The sequence below is a fragment of the Cupressus sempervirens genome, chromosome 1, assembly GCF_028749045.1.
Source record: "Cupressus sempervirens isolate cs-2001-9-10 chromosome 1, ASM2874904v1, whole genome shotgun sequence".
NCBI lineage: Eukaryota > Viridiplantae > Streptophyta > Pinopsida > Cupressales > Cupressaceae > Cupressus > Cupressus sempervirens.
In genome coordinates, this window is record NC_143118.1 from 490,780,726 (window position 1) to 490,800,875 (window position 20,150).

A 20,150-nucleotide genomic window follows, 5' to 3' on the forward strand; every position below is an offset into this window, starting at 1 on the left:
TTTCTATTGAATAATGCCCCCTCATGAAGTTGAATACCTAGGAGGGAGTAAAACATTATTCTATGTTTGAAAGGGTGAATAAAAAGCACAAAATGAAGTTTTGGAGGTTGTTTTGCTATTCAGAAGTCATTTTTTATGAGCATTGTGAGGATACTCATCCAAGGATTTTTTTCAGCATATCTATACTTTCTGAGAACAAAATCTCTGAGAGAGATAGTTGCCTGCAGGTGTGAAATACAACTCAAGGGTGATTTTACAGGAGAAATACAACACTGATTCTTTTGATTCTTTTTGAAGAAGAAATTCATTTGAACCAGATTTGTTAGGGGGCAGAATCTTATCAGCAGTTTAAAGATTCAAATTAGAGGGTCTGGGAATCGAATCCCCTACACACCAATGGTCAAGCACACTTCATTCTTATCAGATCTGAGCTTGACATTGGCTTTCAGGTGTTATTAGACTGGATTGTGAGAATTAATCCTTGTTGTAGCAGAATTGATCAGATTAGAATATTTTGCAGCAGAAATAGAAGTTGTGTCTAAGTGATTTCAGACCTCTATAGCAGCTGTACAGTACCAGAACTTATACACACCACCGTCAATACAGTCACAAACAAGCCAAATGCAGATCTGAAGACAACATTAGTCAATATGGGCAGAAAAAGCAGTGTCGTTAGTTAGCAAAATATAGAACAGGGATCTCAATGATACATGCACTCAACTATCAGCTGTACCTCAGCAGGGTAGACCATAATTGGCAGATCTGGGTGATGTCAGGTGACTTCAGTGGTCAATCCACAGGAAAAACATAGAGGTTTTCATTATGGCATCAGCACGTGGCTTTAGAGGAATCATGGGTTTGCTGAAATTATTTTATCCATTGTTTTGCAGTGCTTAATACCTGGTCCGGTTCCATTTGATTTTTATGTGATAAATAAATGAATCAGATTTCAATTTATTCAATATCAGATTTGGCATCAAGGATCAGAAGTAGTTTTTTAAGTTTCTGGTTAATTTTATGTATTATATTCTGTTGAAGGTTATAGCTGTGATAGAGATCTTTACCTATAATATTGATAGAGAAGAGATATATGATAATATTTCTGTCATATTCATCTGTATCTTTCTTACATACAAGTTAGCACGATGTGACTTTCAAGGTGTGCTAGGTGTCACACTAAATGTCATTTTATTATATGAAGAGACATGCATTTGGAAATTTGAAGAGACTCACATTTGGAATGTAAAGAGACTCACATTTGTAAAATGAAGAGACTTTCGCTTATATATGAAGAATTTCTCAATTCAATATACATGTATGATTGCATTGTGTGATAAGCATTGTATTCAGTTGAATTCATTGTACTCGAACCTCTATTATCTAACAAAAAAAAACGTTTTTTCTGGTGTGGCTTGGTTTTTCCCATTAAGTTGGAGGGTTTTCCCAGGATAAATTGTTGTCTTTATGTGTCTTGTTTTTCCTCATTTTGTTTATTGCTGTTTATTTTATTTCTGGGCAAAACATTAACATGGTATCAGAGAGAGGTTAGATAGCTACAAAGAAGGGAGTTTCTCTTGTTCTTTAGTTCATGTATCTGTTACAGATTGCAATAAGTATTTTGTGGCCAATCTGTATGTCTTGAATTCTGTAGTAGTGCCAGAAATCTTCATTCATGATTATTTCTGCACATTCTTTTATTTCAAGTGTAGCTTGTACCTCTTAGCTCTTGGGTTTTTAGTTCGTGTCAGCTCATGAATAACATTAGTCTTCATAATTTGATTCGATTCTTAGTTCAAAGCAAGTTCTGTAATATTCTTCAGTTTGCATGGTGTGCATAGATTATTATTGCCATGTCAGGTTCCGTCATATTCTTCAGTTCACATGGTGTGTGTAGATTATTGTTGTCGTGTCATCATTGTGTATTGTTGGTAGAACCAGTTTCATGCGATCTGCAATTATTATTTCAAGTTTGATTATTCTATTTGTATTGTTTGTTATGCCTCATCGTTTCTTTTGCTTCCATAACTGTCATTCTTGTTATAGTTTCTGAAATGTCATTTGGCTTATTACGATGGTTGTCAGGAATAATTCTTGGGAAGTGATCATTCTTATCGAGCTTCTTTACCTATCCGTGTTAATATTTTACTCATGCTTCATTGTGGTGTTCTTCTTTTCATTCGTTCTTCCATGTGTTCGTACATATTCACCATATAATTGTCAGTATGGACTTGGCATTCATCGTTGTCTTTGCTGGCAGCTACCAAAGTTTTTCTTTGCTTTGTCTTCGTGTTCACACATATGTTGAAGTTTTATATCATGCCCATTTTTTGTGAGAACCCATATGCACTTTCATCAAGATTAAAATTAATGTTCTAGTAAGCCCATGTCTTTTGAGAGCTCTTGGTTTCATTCAAAATATATGCAATGTAAAGGAAGCAGGAGCTGGTGTGGTTAGTTCCTTTGCTAGTCCAAGGAATTGACCTAAATCTGCAGAAATCACGATGGATTAAGGAGCACAAGAATGATGAGTGATTGCAGCCTGAGCTAAGTTGGTGGCTCTTGAAGTACTTATTCAGATTATATTATGAATAGTATATTATAAGAGGAGGAATTAAGATTCAGAGTTAGCTTGAGTGAAAAATGGAGTGCTAGATCCTTTGCAAAGGATTAGCAAGCTCATGTAATAGTGTGACTGCACAAACTCCTTGGTTGATCGATCATTGGAGTCAATTTATTGTGATAATCAAGCTTCGATATGCTTCCCTTGGTCAGAGGGAGTTTGAACATTTAGTTGTTCTTCCATTGCTCTGTTCACTCTACTTTTGAGACTCACTCTCTTGCCTTCGGCCACCCACGTCTTTCTTATCTCCATTTTCTTCGCCACAAGAAACGTTCTTTTGTCTCTTCTCAGTGCAGATCCCTTTGTTCCACGCTTATTCAGAATCCTCAGATCTTCTGCTGTACCCTTTTTTGTAGGTGCCCCCCTCCCCCCCGCACTCCACTCTTTCACCTCCCATACCATTTCACTTTATGATATTCTAGGGCAGCCACCTCTTCATTCCACTTCACCTCCTTACTGCCATCTGTTCACCTCCTCCAGTATTTATGAGGCCATTAGATCCATGAGATGCAGTAGAGCTGCACACGAGGATGGTTTCCAAGCAGAGCTTTTCAAACTTGATGCTTCGGTCCTTGGTTTCTACCTTCCTACTCTCTTTAATAGAGTGGTTTGTATTGGGTTTCCTGAGTCTTGGTCGCGTCATGTGATCTATCCTATCCATAATTCTGGACCTGCTTCGGACTTAGGGAACTACAAGACTGTCATTATTGGGCATACTTTTGCCAAACTGTATGCCACTGCTCTGAACATAATGCTATCTCGAGAGCTTGACAAGAGAGGTTGTAGGGCTCAAGGGAAGGCCGGTTTTCGGGTAAACTATTAGACTATGGATCATTCTTCACACCATGAGCTATTATTGAGGAGGCTAGGCACCGCTCTGAGAAAGTCTATTGCTGTTTTGTGGATTTCAGCAAGGCTTTTGATTCTGATCCTAGGATGGCCTTATTTCAGAGACTTAGCGAGTTTGGGATCTCAGATAAGTTGTTGACTGCTAATATGAGACTATAGGAGAAGGTGACTAGTAGACTTAGGACCTCGAAGGGCTTTTCCGTTCTGATTCACAGTACCATTGGGGTTAAGTAGACTTGCCCTCTTTCTCCTACTTTGTTTGGCTTGTATATTGATGAGCTCGAGGATTTCGTTGTGCACTCCTCGCAACCTTGTGACGGGTGCTATTTGCATCAGGTTTTGATCTCCATTCTCATTTTTGTAGATGATGTTGTTCTCTTGGCGTCTTCTCCGGACAGTTTACAAAGACTTCTTGATGGTTTGGCTTCTTTTTGTGATCAGCGTCAGCTAGTGGTTAATTTGGCTAAGACTCAGGTTATGATCTTTAACTGCTTAAAGGTCTCTCATCTTCATTTCTTTTTTCAGGGACATGAGATTGAGATCACGTCTTCTTACACATCTCTGGGTAAAGTTTTCGGGACCCGGTTTTAGTTTAAGACCGGCTATTCAGTCCGGATTTAGTAATGGCTTGGGTTCTTTGGCCTTGCTCGAGAGACAATGCTTCAGACATCATTTTCAGGACACTTTGTCCAAGCTGTCCCTCTTGGACTCCTTGGTTAGACCGATCGTTCTCTATGGTTCGGTGATTTGGGAGCCTTCTTGCTCCTGATTGGGCCTCTATTGAGCGTGTTCAGATATTGCTTTTACGATGGATTATCACATGCCACAGGCTCACCCCCTATAGCATTGTCGTGGCCGAGTTTGGAGCTCATCCTTTCAAACTTGTGGTTATTTTTGACTTGATTTGGTTTCTCCATTGGCTTCAAGGTTTTACGGACTCGAAGATCAACTGCCACAGATACTCTCATCTGGCATACTATTCTTCTATTGAGATTATGAGATCTAACACTTGTACTAGATCGTGTTGTTGGTACGCCTAGACCACTTCTCTGTTGGGTTTGATCGGGATTGAGATTGATCGTCTTCCTCCATACCAGTTCTCGCTGGATGCTCTTGCTCATCTCCTCCCCTCACGTCAGGTGTTGAACGAGTATGTCAGATGGGATATTTATAGATAGTACATTATCACTACTTGGATTAATCCTCCTGGTTGATTACGTCCTAAGATGGCCTTTTATGTGGAGCATTTTCTTGAGATTCAGAATGGTATTATTGTGCGTCTTGCTTATCTTTATCGGTGCTAGTGTCATGCCCTGCAATTCTCTTTGGGCTCCTTTAGAGTTGGCTCTCACTGTCTTCGGGCCTAGATCGACCACCATATTGATAGGGATGATCGGATCTGTAGACTGTGTACTTTAGCGAAGGTTGAGACTAAGGCCCACTTCATATTTCGCTATCCTATCTACTATGAGATCCGAGGGAGATTTTACTGTTTATTTAGAGATTATTCTTCTCTTTTAGTGTTCTTTAGTTATATTGACGAGCAATGTTTGGCACTTTATTTGCATGAGGCCTTCCTAGCTTTGTGAGCATACCTTGCAGTTAGTCACACCTCAGGGACATACTTCTGATCAGCTCAGCACCGCCTTTTCCTCCCCCTTGTCTTTACCACGGGGTGTGAAAAGGCCATCCAATATTACTCCCTCCAGATCGGTCAGACACTGTACCAGTGTTTCTAGGTAGCGACACTCCTCCGACGGCTCTCGATGATGATCTAAGACTCTGAATTGTACACGTTTATATCCTTTTGTGACTGATTTCTTTGTACCAAGGAAGGATCCTTAGTCCTTAGCTTGGTTTTCCTCGTTTCGTTTCTTCTTAGTCACCGTTTGGTGCTCTTTCTTTGGTTGACTCTTTTGTTTGTATGCTCAGTCCCATAAACCCGTGTGATTTTTGGTTGGACATTAATATTATTACATTATCTCATCTTATGGGTATAATGAGTTTTTCTTTGTGAGGGAGAAGTTTGAGGTGCAATTCCTTGTTAATGAGTTTTTTGTGAGGGAGAAGTTCGAGGTGCAATCCCTTGTTAATGAGTTTTTTTCTGTGAGAGAAGATTGATATGAAATCCCTTGTTCTACCCTCTACTAGTAGGTATAGTAGATCGACCCTCTGTGAGTAGGCATGGTGGAAATGTATTCTTCTTTGGGAGAAGTTTGAGGTGAAAGCCCTACTTCCACCCTCTGTGGTGAGGTATGGTGGATCTACTCTCTATGAATGAGCATGTTGAAAATGCATTCTTGTCTAATAGAAATTTGCGGTGAATTCCCTCATTCCACCCTTTGTGAGAAGGTATGGTGGACCGATCCTCTGTGAGTAGGCATGGCAGAAGTCATGCTTGTGACTCCATGACATTAATCTTATGCTTTTATCGTTCATCCTCTAGAAAGTAGCTATGGTGAATAGTGTTATACTAAGATAACAATATTTTATTGAGAAAATTTATGATGAGAATTTGTTACTAACGTTTTTGGTTGCAGCTATGTGTGCCTTCCATACTAAACATATCTCTTTTGATAAGAGGGAGTGTTGAAGATTATAGTTGAGATAGAGATCTTTACCTCTATTATTGCTAGAGAAGAGATTATGATACTATTGTCATATTCATTTGTATCTTTCTTATAACCAAGTGAGCACGATGTGGCATTCAAGATGTGCTATGTGTCTCACCCTAAATATCTGACATCTTATTATATGAAGAGACATGCATTTGGAAATATGAAGAGTCTCGCATTCGGAAAATCAAGACTTTCCTGTATGATTTGAAGAGTCTCTCCATTCAATTTACATATGATTGCTTAGTGTGATAAGAATTGTATTCAGTTGAACGCCTTGTACTCGAACCTCTATTATTTTATAAAAGAAATATTTTTTGGGGTGTGGCTGGGTTTTTCCCGTCAAGTTGGAGGTTTTCCCCAAGATTAGTTGTTGTATATGTATGTATCTTATTGTTCTTAATTTTGTTTATTGCTGTTTATCTTTATTTTTGGGCAAAACATTAACATAATCATCATTGCCAAAACCAAAACAAAAAGGCAAAAACCAGACTTACCAGTAAAACAAGATAAAATCAGAATTTGCCTAGTTAAATTCCAGGGGTGGTCATTACATTCTCTTTTCCATATAGTAAGATAACACTAATTTTGTTTTTATGTGTTGGGCAATGGTAGTTTTGAAATTTAATACATTTATATTTAGAATTAATAGCCTTACAGAGCTTTTTTTATGCCACTATTAGTCTTGTTTGACACAGATATTATTCTCTAATGGGCATATATAATGTTATTTTCAATAATGCTTTTATGATTTATGGATTTTTTGTCTTCTTTTAATGCTCTTATCTTTTAGGGCCCGTTTGGTTGCTGGTATAGGAATTGGAAATTAGAATTGAAAATAGGAATGGGAATGGGACTGGCGATTTTTTATTCTCTATCTGTTTGGTTCACCAAATTGAAATTGGAATTAAAATTGACCTCATCTACAAATTAAACAGACTTCTTTCTCAAAACTGTCATCACCAAACATTTTTATTACAGATATAAAAACATAGTATGATGGCGGCATTCAAGGAGATAAGCTGCACTCAAGTCTGCTTAAGATTTAAGTCATTTGCCTCAAAATCAGAAGGTAGCATACCTGAAGCCTGAATCCCATGCGTTGAGAAAGTTAGACAAGTTGAAGACATTGAAAAAGACCCTCCTATAATGAGAATTAAGGAAAATTCTGTTGCAAATTAAATTATTAAGTTAGGATGAAATTGGTGCACCCACAAAGAGCAGATGTCTCTTGTCGAGCACTTTGCTTAACAGGCATTGGTGGTACATCATTGGCAGATTTATTCCAGATGTTTATGATGGGCCGATAAATACAGCCGATAAAGACATATTCCAAATGTTTATGATTGACAAATTCTCAGCAAATGTAGGTATGCCCATTAAAATCAAGCTAAAACTGCACAAACTGACATCTTAACCTTGCCTTGCATTTTTGTGCTGCGATAAGAAATGCTTGATCAAAAATGTTTTGGGCACAATGTATTTATAGGTTTTAGATTAAGATCTTTGCACTTCCGACTCGCCTTTTTTAAAATCATATGTCAAAAAATGAGGACCACATATTCCAAATGTTTATGTTCTGCCCATAAAGATCAAATGTATGATTTTAAAGGAGTCAGTAATTCAAGTTGTGATGAAATAAATCGACTACGATGCAGCAGAAAAATGCATTTTTGAATTCAATATGAATGATGGGTCTTCCTAGCACATTTGGCAGTCTTAAGTGGACTTGAAATTTTGATTAAATAGTCAAAAGAAAAACGAGAATAGGAATAGTTATTCCAATAATAGTTTTTTTGGGAATGAACATATGCTCATTTTGGGGCCAAAATGGGAATACGTATTCCTATTCCCAATTTCGATTTGGTGCACCAAACGGAGAATTCAAAATAAATTCTAATTTTCAATTCCTATTCCGGTTGTATTATGGAATTGGAGCTCCTTTTGCCTGCCAAATACAATTGTGATTGGTTTAATTTTGCATCCCATTGACCTAATTTGGTTGCTTGCGGACTTCTATATAATTTCATTCATTCTTTTTGGAGAAAAAATGAGAAAAAATATCATATGGACATTTGGCATCCCCTGTTTACCGTACGGGTAAAGAAATCAACGCATCCGGACAATGGAACAGAATAGCAGAGTTATATTCGCATATGCTAGAACATACATTAGGCTTCATAATATTCGCAATAGTAGATGATTGATGCTTTACAATGATCCCAGACGGGATATAAATACTACCGCCAAACCTTCCCGAAGGGGTCCGTCGGCCACAACATTACATCCGCTACAAACTATTTACCCGTCGGCCATAAAATACAAAACACCAACGACAGTCAATCCGTCGGCTACAGAACATTGCTGGACCCATCCAGTCGGCTAACACCATCCCCCCTAAGAAAAACAGTCGTCTCCTGACGACTAACAAAATTAGGAGACAACTTACAGACACAGAAGAAATACTAGAGAGAAGCGGGCGTCCCAGAAGTGTGCTGCTGGCGGCGTAACTCATACACCTGCTCTGTCCTGATGCGGAGATATGTCTGAATCTGAGAATTAACCTCGACGGCCTCCTTTAGAAGAAGCGCCGCATCCATAGCTTGCCTCCTAGCTAACTGCATCTCGTGCTCAGCTGCATCCTTATCTCAGACCGCCGCCTCTCTACCTTGCCCAGCCACGTCCCTCTCCTGCACCGCTGCTGCCAAATCTACCAGTAGTGCTGCCCGCTCTGCGGCCCATGTTGCCTGCTAATCGGCCAAGTCGGCGGCTATCTTCTGTCTAGCCTCACTCTCCGCTGCCAATGATCGCTCTGCTGCAACCCTGTCTGCCTCCGCACGCCGATGACCATAGTAAACCTCCTTGTATAGTCCCACAATCTCATGTGCCAGCTTCATCATAGGGGTGTCACTGGGTCCCAACTTCGGCTCAGTGGCCCAATTTGCCAACATCTCAGCCATCTCCACCACCGGCCAGCCCCTATCTACAAAACAAGTCTGAAATCATTGAGGACAAATCCCACGGATATATGCTCTGATCAAATGCCACTCCCTCTGCCGAGTGAGGGCCTGAATTGCCACATTGTGTCCCTTCTTCAATGCAGACTTCATAGTCTTGAGGTAATCCCGACACCTGTCCTCATTCGACCCGTAATCCTCCTTGGTGAAGTCTTCCAATGACCATTCCGCATCACTGTTCTCCTCATCAGTGAGAGCCATGCCCACATCCGGTGCCGCCTTCGCTGCTGTTGGCGCAACCACGTCATGTGGCATTCCCTCCTCCTGAAGCTGAGGCTCTGGTACTGCTGGTGATGTTCCTGAATGCCTAGGAGATTGAATGGACGGACCTCGCTTCGCAAGAGTGAGTCGGAACTGCTGCCTCAGAAACTCACTAGCTCTATCCATCACCTTCGGTTGGTCTGACTGCGCAAGCTCTATGTTCTCCTCCGGTACTGGCAGAGTTGACTCAGCCTCTGCTAAAACAGATGATGAAACGGTGACAACTGCATCACAATCAATGACCTCCACCGGAACGTGTGGCTCAGGCTCTGGCGGTGGCAATTGTGCTCTTAGTGAGAGTACGACTATGACATTTGCTGGTACAACTGGAATCACCTCTGCTACAGCCGTCGGCAATATCTCAGCAAATGTCCGTGGGACAACATCTGTCGCTGCCTGTGGGACCATCTCCGTCATTGTCCGTGGGACATCTGCCTCCTCTGGAGGAGTCATAAGGACTGGGGCATGGTGTTGACCAAACGTCGGAATGACTGTCGGAAAAGTAGTCAAGTGCGCTGAAATTGATAGCTGAGGAGGGGTAAAGAATGTGGCCCCACTACCTGCTGCCTCACCGTCAACATCCGCCGATGTGCTCACCTCTTCTTCCACGGACTCAGCCCCGTCACTCATCGAAGTGCCCTCCCGTTCGCTATCTGTCTCTCTAGAAGCAACCAATCCACAGAGTACTTTCTTGTGACCTACTGCTGATCCTCCTGTATCCAAGTGTCGCTAGTAGAATATGGGAGGATCCCTGTTTGCCAACTTGCCCCTTGAAGGAGCCTCAAAACCAGCTAGTGGAATGTGGCTAGCTGCAGCTTCCAGAAATAGCTCGATGGCATGGTGCGGCATAAAAAATGTTCGGTGTTGAAGCATCATGAATTCCTCCATCTTGTCGGCAAGCACTGAGGCCCAATCATATACCACTCCCTGCATGATACCATTCATAAACACAATTTGCGGCAATGCTATATCTGAAGCTCGGGTGGCGCCTTTCAACCTGCTCTTGATGACGTCCATGATACATCGCCAATGACCCTCCCGAATAAAGTCCCTGCGAAGCCCTTTGCACTTTGTCCCCTGAACTGCGGTCTCCCTCTCCACGGGTGTAAGGTCCCTGCACACTAGATCTATCCAATGCTCTTTCCGTTCCCGTGACAGTTTATGATTCTTGATTTCCACTTTCCTCCCATCGGGACCAGGGATGCCGAAAACCCTAGTGAAATCCCTAGGTTTAAAGGACACTGTCATTTGCTGCTGCTTGTAGAGGAATGTACTTGTTCTGCTCCGGGCGTTATAAGTCTTTATCATAGTGCGCAATATTGATTCGAACAACCAGATGAAAAAGATGGGAAGCTGAATGGCCCAATGTACCTATGCCCGCATCAAAATCTGTTTAATTTGGTCTACCTTAGGGGTCTCCTACCACCACTTCCGGCATTCGCTTCCACTAAGACTCTCAAACTGGACGGTGAGATAAGTGAGTTCCTCCTTGGTCTTCTGTTTCTTGCTACTGGAACCGGGAGGGCCTGCAACTCAAATCCCCGATGCGAAAACTCTTGAATTCTTCTCCATATTTGCTGCCAACTGACTCTTCCACGGCTTCCGCTTGCCCGCTGACTCCATGCAAAAATGACTTATTTCTTCTTATATAGGTTTCCTCCGTCTGTTACAAATGCAATCTCCCCCTTGGAGGAGGTAAGAGAACGTGTCGTAGCCAATCCGAAGGCAGCCAGTAACTTCCAAAACAATCTCAATCCCTCTTTTTCTTTGCAATTTCTCCTTCCTGACGAAATAGTGGGCTTCTCGAAACTCTTGGCGGAAATCCTAATCCTCTCGATCGGACACGGAAACTGCCGGGCGCACAAATTGAGAACCGCCAACTGCAGAAGAATGATGGCCAACTGCCAGAAAAATGAGAACAACCTTCCCCCGTAAGCCGACACCAGTTACGTTGTTCACCTGAAGCACAGAGAAAACCCAAGAAAGCGCTTGTGAAAAACAACCGTCGGATGGCCGTCGAACAACACTCTCCTGATGGACCTTGTTCTTTTACTTTCCTGACCTCTAGAAGGTTTTCGTTATTTTCAGTGGGCTTTCGCGTCTGAATCGCTACTGATTAGAGCCAGCGGGTGGAAGAAACATCTTTATCACAGTCGAAGTCTTTTATTCCCGCGGAGAAGTCTGCTGGCCGGAGGAGGAAGGTTGAAGTCCACGGCCAATCTGGAGGAGTTTTCTAAGTTTTATGCCCACGGCCTTCCTTGGCGAAGGAACTTTATGTTTTAGAGCCTGCGGACAGGCTGCCCGCGGGGCTTTTATTAACTCGTGGACAGACTGTCCGTGGGGCCTTTGTCTTCTTCTCCTGCGGACCGTTAGCTGCCCGCGGGGCTTTGTTTGTAACGCCCGCAGACAGACTGTTGCCCTCGGGGCCCCTCTTTTTTTTTTTTTTTTTCCTTCACATCAAATAACAAAGTTACCTCCAGATGACGTCGCCGCCAGGGAGTCATCTAATGATGACGATGGAGGATTCAACGACGGCGAGAACTTTCTTGCGCGATATACTTTTAATTTAGATCCGTTAACTGACTGAGCCATCTCCTGTCCGTGCAACGACGCCAAATGTTTACCGTACGAGTAAAGAAATCAACGCATCCGGACAATGGAACAGAATAGCAGAGTTATATTCGCATATGCTAGAACATACATTAGGCTTCATAATATTCGCAATAGTAGATGATTGATGCTTTACAATGATCCCAGACGGGATATAAATACTACCGCCGAACCTTCCCGAAGGGGTCCGTCGGCCACAACATTACATCCGCTACAAACTATTTACTCGTTGGCTATAAAATACAAAACACCGACGACAGTCAATTCGTCGGCTACAGAACACTGCCAGACCCATCCAGTTGGCTAACATCTCCGAAATGTGGGGAACATATGGATGTTTATCTAATATATCATCAGGAGAGATAACATTGTCTTTGTGGATGATATTTATCAGCTAATGGCTAAAAGTAGTTAGTAGAATAAATATCTAACTTATAAACCAATAATAACCTAGATCCCTTAATGCTGGTACAACCACTTCCTTGTTAGTTCAGTAATTAAACATCAAGCCTCTTAACATAGATAATTTCAAAAAAAAATCATCAAGAATGTCTTGAATGGGTAGCAATCTTCTGGATCAACTTGAGTCAGAAAAGGAATACATATTGATGCACTGTGAAGGATCTAGTTTCAAAGCTAAAATATCTTTTATCAACATTTTGTTATGTTCCTTTACTATTTGTGGAATCTGGACCTTGGGTTTTTGAGTTGACAGTTTAAGTGGTGACAAAATCATTTTCATGTACATGTTATCAGAAAACAGGCAATTTTGATAATAATCAAACTTCCCCATCAGATGTCCATAGACAACATTGTTTAATTTTTATGGGATTCCTTTTTGGTGGTGGTAGAAAACAATAATGGTCTCCGTGGTAATCTGTAAGAGGCCCAGTGGCACTTACAAATTTTTAGTTTAAATATATTTGAAATATTTTTTTTTATTTTGTTGTAGGGATCATTTTCTTCAGTAATGTTTCATTTTGGCTTTTCTAATGGATTTCATAAAACGTAAGTACATGAGAGTTGACTGTGCAGAAAAATTTGAACGAAATGGTTTTTCTCCAATTCAAATTTTATTAATGTATTTTTGAATCTGGTGCCCATGCAGGATTTCCGGAAAGACTGGCTGTCTGTATTGATGGTTGTCACCTCATCTAGATCACCAATAAATATTAGACACTTGGAGAAAGCCACAATATCTACTGGAAAGGAAGGTTTGGTGTCTGAAGGAAATGCAGCCTATGTTTGGTCCAGGTATTATTATAAGAAAATGCTTTGTTACATTTTTTATTATCCAATGCCTTGAAAGTTTTGGTCATTTGGAATGTCATTATGTTTCAGGGCATTGGCCTTCGATTCTATGTTCACGTGTAACTGAAATCTAGTCTCTAAAACATGTTTTCTTTGTTCATAATAGCAGTAAATGAGAACTAGATTATTCATAAAAGAACAGAGTCTAGCATGTTATGGTGATTCAAGATACTGAATTTACCCATATTGTTCCATGCTTGCAACAACTTCAATAGCATGTGTACGATTTTGGGTTATCATGTCCACAAACCCAAGCTATTAATATATGTAAATTTAAATGTAATTGAATTCAAGGCTAGGAGTTCCTATTTGAACCTGCTACATAAAATCTGAGAGGAAAGTATCTTTTCCACATGCAGGAGTGTTGATGAAATTGAAGATCAGTTGTCTAAACACGCTTGTCTTAAACAGCTCTACTACTATCGCCAACATCTTACTGTTGTAAGTTCCAAATTGTTAACTTCTATAACATCTTTGCTAGCTTTGTTTTCTTTGCTTTAATTCTTGTATATTGATCCTTCGTATTCTTCACATTTCAATCTTTATCCTTTTGCTAATCTGCTGCTCTATGACCAGGTTTTCCGAAACACCATGTTTGGACCAGAGGGCCGGCCACAACATTGCTGTGCATGGCTTGGCATTGCTAGTAGTTTTCCCGACAATGCTACTGTCAGTGTGCCTGAAGAGGTAACTTATGATATCTTCTGACAGCATCTATTAATAAAACGTAATGCTATTATCTGTTTCCATGCAATTTTTTTTAAAGCTTGTCAAACAAATGCTTCTTCAATCAAGATTCCTTCACATATTGATTTCAGTGAACAGTCTTTTAATGAAATGATAATGAAGATAATCAGAAGAATTTATTAGTTGGAAAAATCTAAATGGATGTGGCAATGTAAGTAGCAATGTAAATGAAGAAGACAGTTCAAAGTCAAGTTTCAGCATTCTCTAGTTCATGTATATAGTGGGAAATCTAAATTTCTTTAGTTTTCAGTGACACATCTCTAAAAACCTCTGTTCAGAAGCTTGATCCCTTTTATTTTTGGATAACATGTCAAAATTTAATGTTATATATTTAATTTCCTATCTTGTCAATAAATAGGGGATTAATCTTTGATAATGGGTTCTGCCTTAGTACCATAATACCCAGACTCAGTTTTGATTGGGTACGAGGTTGGTTCTCTTAGCTTTTTTCCTCTGATTCTCAGTGCTGTTCCTAGGTATGTCTTGGATTTGTAATGCCCCGTCAGAGAATCCAAGAGAAAATAACGTAAAAACAAGATAATAAATTTGTGGAACATTTTTTTTCCTCTTAAAGGTTTACACAACAATGATGATAACAGTGCAGAAGCAATATAACATAAGACAATACATGCACACAAGTATGACTCAAGTCACTACTAATCAATCTCAAGGGTTCCATAAGGTTGAATTATGTTTATGTTAATTAATTAATCAGAACAACCACAAGTACAAAATCTCACATATGTAAATGAATAACATATCCTTCCATGCATAAATGAACCATAGGTACAACTGATACAACATACTATGCATAATGAAATATCCACTACACAAGTCACAGGGTATATAATAATAAATAAGGAACAAGGTACATATACAATATCTCTTAAAAGGTATGGCAACTGATACATTGATACACGATACAATATTACAAAGGCAACATATAATAGATAAGGGGAAGTCTCCAATGATGAACAAGAAGAATGTAATAGCTACAAGGATCATCTAACATCGAAACATAATTGTCAGAATCTCAGATGGTAAAAGAATCAGTACCACTTGACCACGTGGAGGTCTGGCTCACTGTGTCGAGGAGATAACACAAGACGCTATTCGGTAATCAAACGACAACGCCAAAAAAGTATAAACATTGTGTCCTACAACCTCCCTCTATCACAAGATGTACTATAGAGTCTCCCACAATAGGTAATATACACCCTACCTGGGCACTAGACACAAATAGGAAACCTAAGATGCATATAGGGAAGTGTCACTGGAAACATTTAACCCTTGAGTTACCTTGGTAGTCTCTCCTTAGACTCTAACCCCCGAGTGACCTTGTGTGGACTAGTAATCCTCTCACACAGACAAGGATACTAACTATGCCAGATCATAACATCTTTCTAGATGGGCAAGCATCATCTTACACTCCATCCTAGCCCATACTAGTGCACAAGGCATGGGTGAGGCACACAAAATATCTTTTTAATTCATTTTAAAACATAATGTATTAAGTTATCACTTATTAACTACTTACAATGAGTTACCTTGGAATCCACTTCAGGGCCTCGACCCTCATTGCAAGTCATTCCCCCTCTACTCACCTAGATAACTTACTGTAAGCTCAATAGACCAAATAACCTCAAAACTGTGATAAGGATTCACATTTCGGCTCCATAATGCTACACGAACATAATAACTTTCAACAACCATACTATCAAGTAAAATCAACATGCATATGAGCTTAGCTAAAAATCAAAGTTGGTAGTAAAGATCTTTGGTAGTAAAAATCAAGCAAAACAACTAATGCAATACAAAATTACTCCAAAATCTTTGGTATAACATCCTTGGCAAACCAATCCAAAATCGAAGAAATAGACCAATAATCATACACAATAACCCACCTAACTAAATCCACAACTCTTGATAAAAAAAATTTGATTAATTAAATTAACCTTAATTAAATAATTTAATATTTAAATCAAGTTAGCTAAGTTGCCAGTTTGGATTTTGGTTCGGATGTGGGTTCAACATTCGGGTTCAAAATTTGCTCAAATTTTTGTGGGCTGGATTTGGGTTCCTCTGTACAAGATTTTTCAATTTTTTTTTTTAATATATATGTAAAAATATGTTGCTGCAAATAAGTTCATACATCGCTATGCTAATATAAAGCAATGTAGCAAAATACACCACCACATATATTAACGATTTTGTTCGAATGACATGACAAAATTGTTAGAATATATAGTCCACCAATATAAATATGGGGGGTGGGGGTGGGGGTGTGAATCAATTATCTAACTATTATCACAATTATCAACCTTATTAAATCTAAACCATATGAGCAATATAATTAGAAACCACAACAAGATACTCATGCACAATAACACCATATATGTTAACTAGGGAAACCCTTGATTAGAGGAAAAACCCCGGTGGGGATGGTACCCACAAGATGATGCACTAATATAAATGTTCCTTGTTAGAGGATGGACCCTGCTAGGAGTCCATAAAAGAATTCAGTACATATTAGTCTCTGTTAGGAGACTTTGAATCCTTGTTAGGAGATTCCAACTCTGTTAAAAGTTGTAGAAGATAGATGGAACCACTGTCCAAGCAGCTTCAGGGGCAAGGCTAATGAAACCACTATCCAAATGATCTCTGTATTATTCCTTGTAGAATAATAGAATTGAATTGTAGTACTCCTTTCTCTGTCCTGTCAGACAGACTTCTGCTCCTTCTGATCTTGTTACCAGATCGCAATCTTCACATCCAATAATCCCTTGGATTGTTTACTTGCATTCACCAAACACTATGCTCCTTTTTGCATTTCCTTGCACACTTCGAAATTGATACTCGATGCACACACACTCAACAAACAAGGAAAACATCTTTCCTTTATGTTGGGTGATGCGATGCGCTTCCCTGCCCACAGGTGGTTAATTATGTGGTGTTCCATGTTCATTAACAGTCATGGCTTTTGGTGCAACTGCAAATGGGCCCTACAAGTGGTAAAACATGGATCATATGCTTATATGTTGATGATATGTTAATTATTTTATGTTTATATGTTGATGATATGCTTGTAGCTGTGTCTAACATGGATCATATTAAGGGGCTAAAATGCCAATTAGCACATGCATTTGCTATGAAGGATTTGGGGGCAGCAAAACAAATCCTTGGTATGAAGATTTGCAGAGATAGGAAGAACAAAACATTGACGCTATCTCAAGTTGATTATGTTGAGAAGGTGTTGCAACGTTTCTCTATGGAGAATGCTAAAGCTGTCAGCACACCTTTACCTGGTCATTTGAAATTGACTAAGGAGATGTGTCCCAAGACACAGGAAGAGGAGGATAAGATGTCCAAGGTACTCTATGCTTCAGCTGTAGGAAGTTTGATGTATGCTATGGTATGCACTAGGCCAAGTATTGCACATGCAGTGGGAGTCGTTAGCAGGTATATGAGTCATCCAGGATTTGAGCATTGGAATGCTGTCAAGTGGATTCTCAGATATTTGAGAGGAACATCCAATAAGTGTTTACACTTTGGGGGCTCTACTACTGATTTACAGGGCTATGTTGACTCAGATTTGGTTGGGGATATTGATACCAGGTGGAGTACTACAGGTTATGTCTTTACTGTTGGTGGGGCAGCCGTGAGCTGGGTTTCTAGGTTATAGAAGATTAATGCTCTCTCCACTACAGAGGCAGAGTATGTTGCTGCTACAGAGGCAGCCAAGGAGATGATATGGCTTCAGTTCTTCTTGGAAGAATTGGGACATCCTCAGAAGGATAATTATTTGTTCACAGATAGTCAGAGTGCCATTCATCTTGCTAAGAATTCACCTCTGCATTCTAAGACCAAACACATACAGTTGCGGTACGATTTCATTCGGTCAGTTTTGGAGGATGGACAGTTAAAGCTGGAGAAGATACATACCAATGACAATCCAACAGATATGTTGACAAAGGTTGTAACAAGGGAGAAGCTGAACTCCTCTTCAGCTTCGGTTGGTCTTTTAGACTGAACATGAATAAAAGAATAGTAGAGTCCAGGATGGTTTGATCCAGTGGGAGCCCAATGTGGTAGTGGTATTGCCATAGGATCAGTCTCCAAGTGGGAGATTGTTGTTTAGTGTGGAGCTTGATCAGTCCCCAAGTGGGAGATTGTTAGATTGTGGTGACTGATCAGGAAAATACTGTACATACTTCATAAATAGTGGGGTTCGGGGCATCGGCCCGAAATTTTTTTTTGGGTAGTAGCCGACATGGTAGATGACATATTATGGCCGACATGTTATAACCCTAAAGCGGTTTAATACTTGTATAAAAGGGCTTAGGGTTGGGTATTTTTCATAATGTTGTGATACGAAATTGGTTCTTGCGCCGGTATTGAGCTGTAAGGGATTACAGATTGTAATCAGGTTGTAATCACTGGATTGTAATAAGATCGGACTTGCTGTTTGGTGGACGTAGCCCAGGGATTGGGTGAACCACGTTAAATCTTGGTGCCTTGTGTTCATTTCTGTGTGTTCTATTATTTTCTGTTATTGGTTATATTTGCATGTAGTTTTTTTTTATTTCTGTTCGTGGTTTATCCTAACACTTTATGCCATATCTTCAAAATAATTCCTTGAGCTGGCGTTGGGGCTTTCCCAATTAATTATAATAAGATAATTAATTATTTCACAATTACAATAGCATTGTCAGCTCATAGTCTATACAACTTCTCACATGTGCGACACTAGGGCTTGCACACTCGTTGATGTCACCGACAGACTATCATTTGTCACTGACTATTTTCACATCTCCAGATTATATCTCTGTTAGAAGATACAATTCAATCTTTAGAAACTGCTTAACAGTTACTCTTTTTTTGTACTGCTCTCTATAAATTACGTACAACTTCTGTATGTCTTATACTTATGTTACTCACATTTAACCTTGTCATCAGGACACAATGTGGAACATGTCCTTATCTGCTCATCACCAGAACATCAAACCTTTGTCTGTACGACCTTGATCTCTATTTGCTATTTTGCCTATCTTCACAAACTAATTGCTATGTTGACATCAATGGCAAACATAGTCATGAATGCAACATTTCAATACTGCCACATGCTCTCTAAAGCTTAGGATACTCCCCCGAATGAATACCATTAGCATTCATGGTTACAATCTCCCCCTTTGGCATTGATGGCAACATAGATGAAACACATCTAAGTTCCAAGAATACCAAACAATACTCTATTGCTACTGCTGCTAAACTCATATTTTCAAATCCTCTTCATTAATCAAATCTGAAATCCTTTAGTTCTGTTTTGCGTCTTCTTTAGAATCAGCAACAGTTGCTCACACAAAACAACTCTCAGCTTCTGCCCCATACAACAAAACTCTTCATGCTACATATCTCCCCCATAGAGATATTCCTTCTTCTTACTCACACAAATCTTTGTAAATCTCCCTCATAAAGTAGAGATTTTCTCTTGATTCAGAGATGTTTTTCATGCACTCTTCTCCCCTATTGACATCAATGACAAAGGCTTAATTATATAAAATTACCGGTCCAAGTTTTCGACTAGCTCAAGTGTCCAAAGACACTACTCAAAACTAAATACCAAGAGTGCTCAATGACTCTGCTCGTCACAGATACTGCCCCATATAGGAATCATCAACATTCAATCCAGTCAAACAATAGTGCTCTGTACCACTAGACTGATGCAGTCTTTGCATCATCTATCCTGAAGTAGGTAGGGGCATAACCCCAAACATACCTCTCAAATACTCAAAAGTATCTTTAGGTAAAGGCTTTGTAAAGATATCTGCAATTTGATCTTTAGTACTCACATATTCTAATTTGATATGTTTTTCTGCTGCATTCTCTCTCAAAACATGATACTTAATAGATATATGCTTAGTCTTAGAATGCAATACATGATTCTTAGACGTACTTACTGTACTTGTATTATCACAGTATATGATGACAAGTTCTAAAAATTCTATCCCAATATCCTTCAGCATCTACTTCATCCACATAACTTGATTACAATTATTTGCTGCTGCTACATACTTTGGCTCAGTTGTACTCTGTGAAATACAATCTTGTTTCTTGCTTAGC

General features: G+C 39.7%; 1 protein-coding gene across 2 annotated transcripts in view; it reads left to right on the forward strand.

The window, feature by feature from the left end:
- GRL (transcription activator) overlaps positions 1-20,150 on the forward strand; it is a 268,919-nt gene that overhangs the window by 186,738 nt on the left and 62,031 nt on the right. For both annotated transcript variants that reach the window (XM_089828816.1, XM_089828825.1), the window contains exons 16-18: positions 13,081-13,226; positions 13,643-13,724; positions 13,860-13,970. In XM_089828816.1, the coding sequence (XP_089684942.1) occupies positions 13,081-13,226; positions 13,643-13,724; positions 13,860-13,970 (339 nt within the window). The remainder of the gene's footprint in view (positions 1-13,080; positions 13,227-13,642; positions 13,725-13,859; positions 13,971-20,150) is intronic.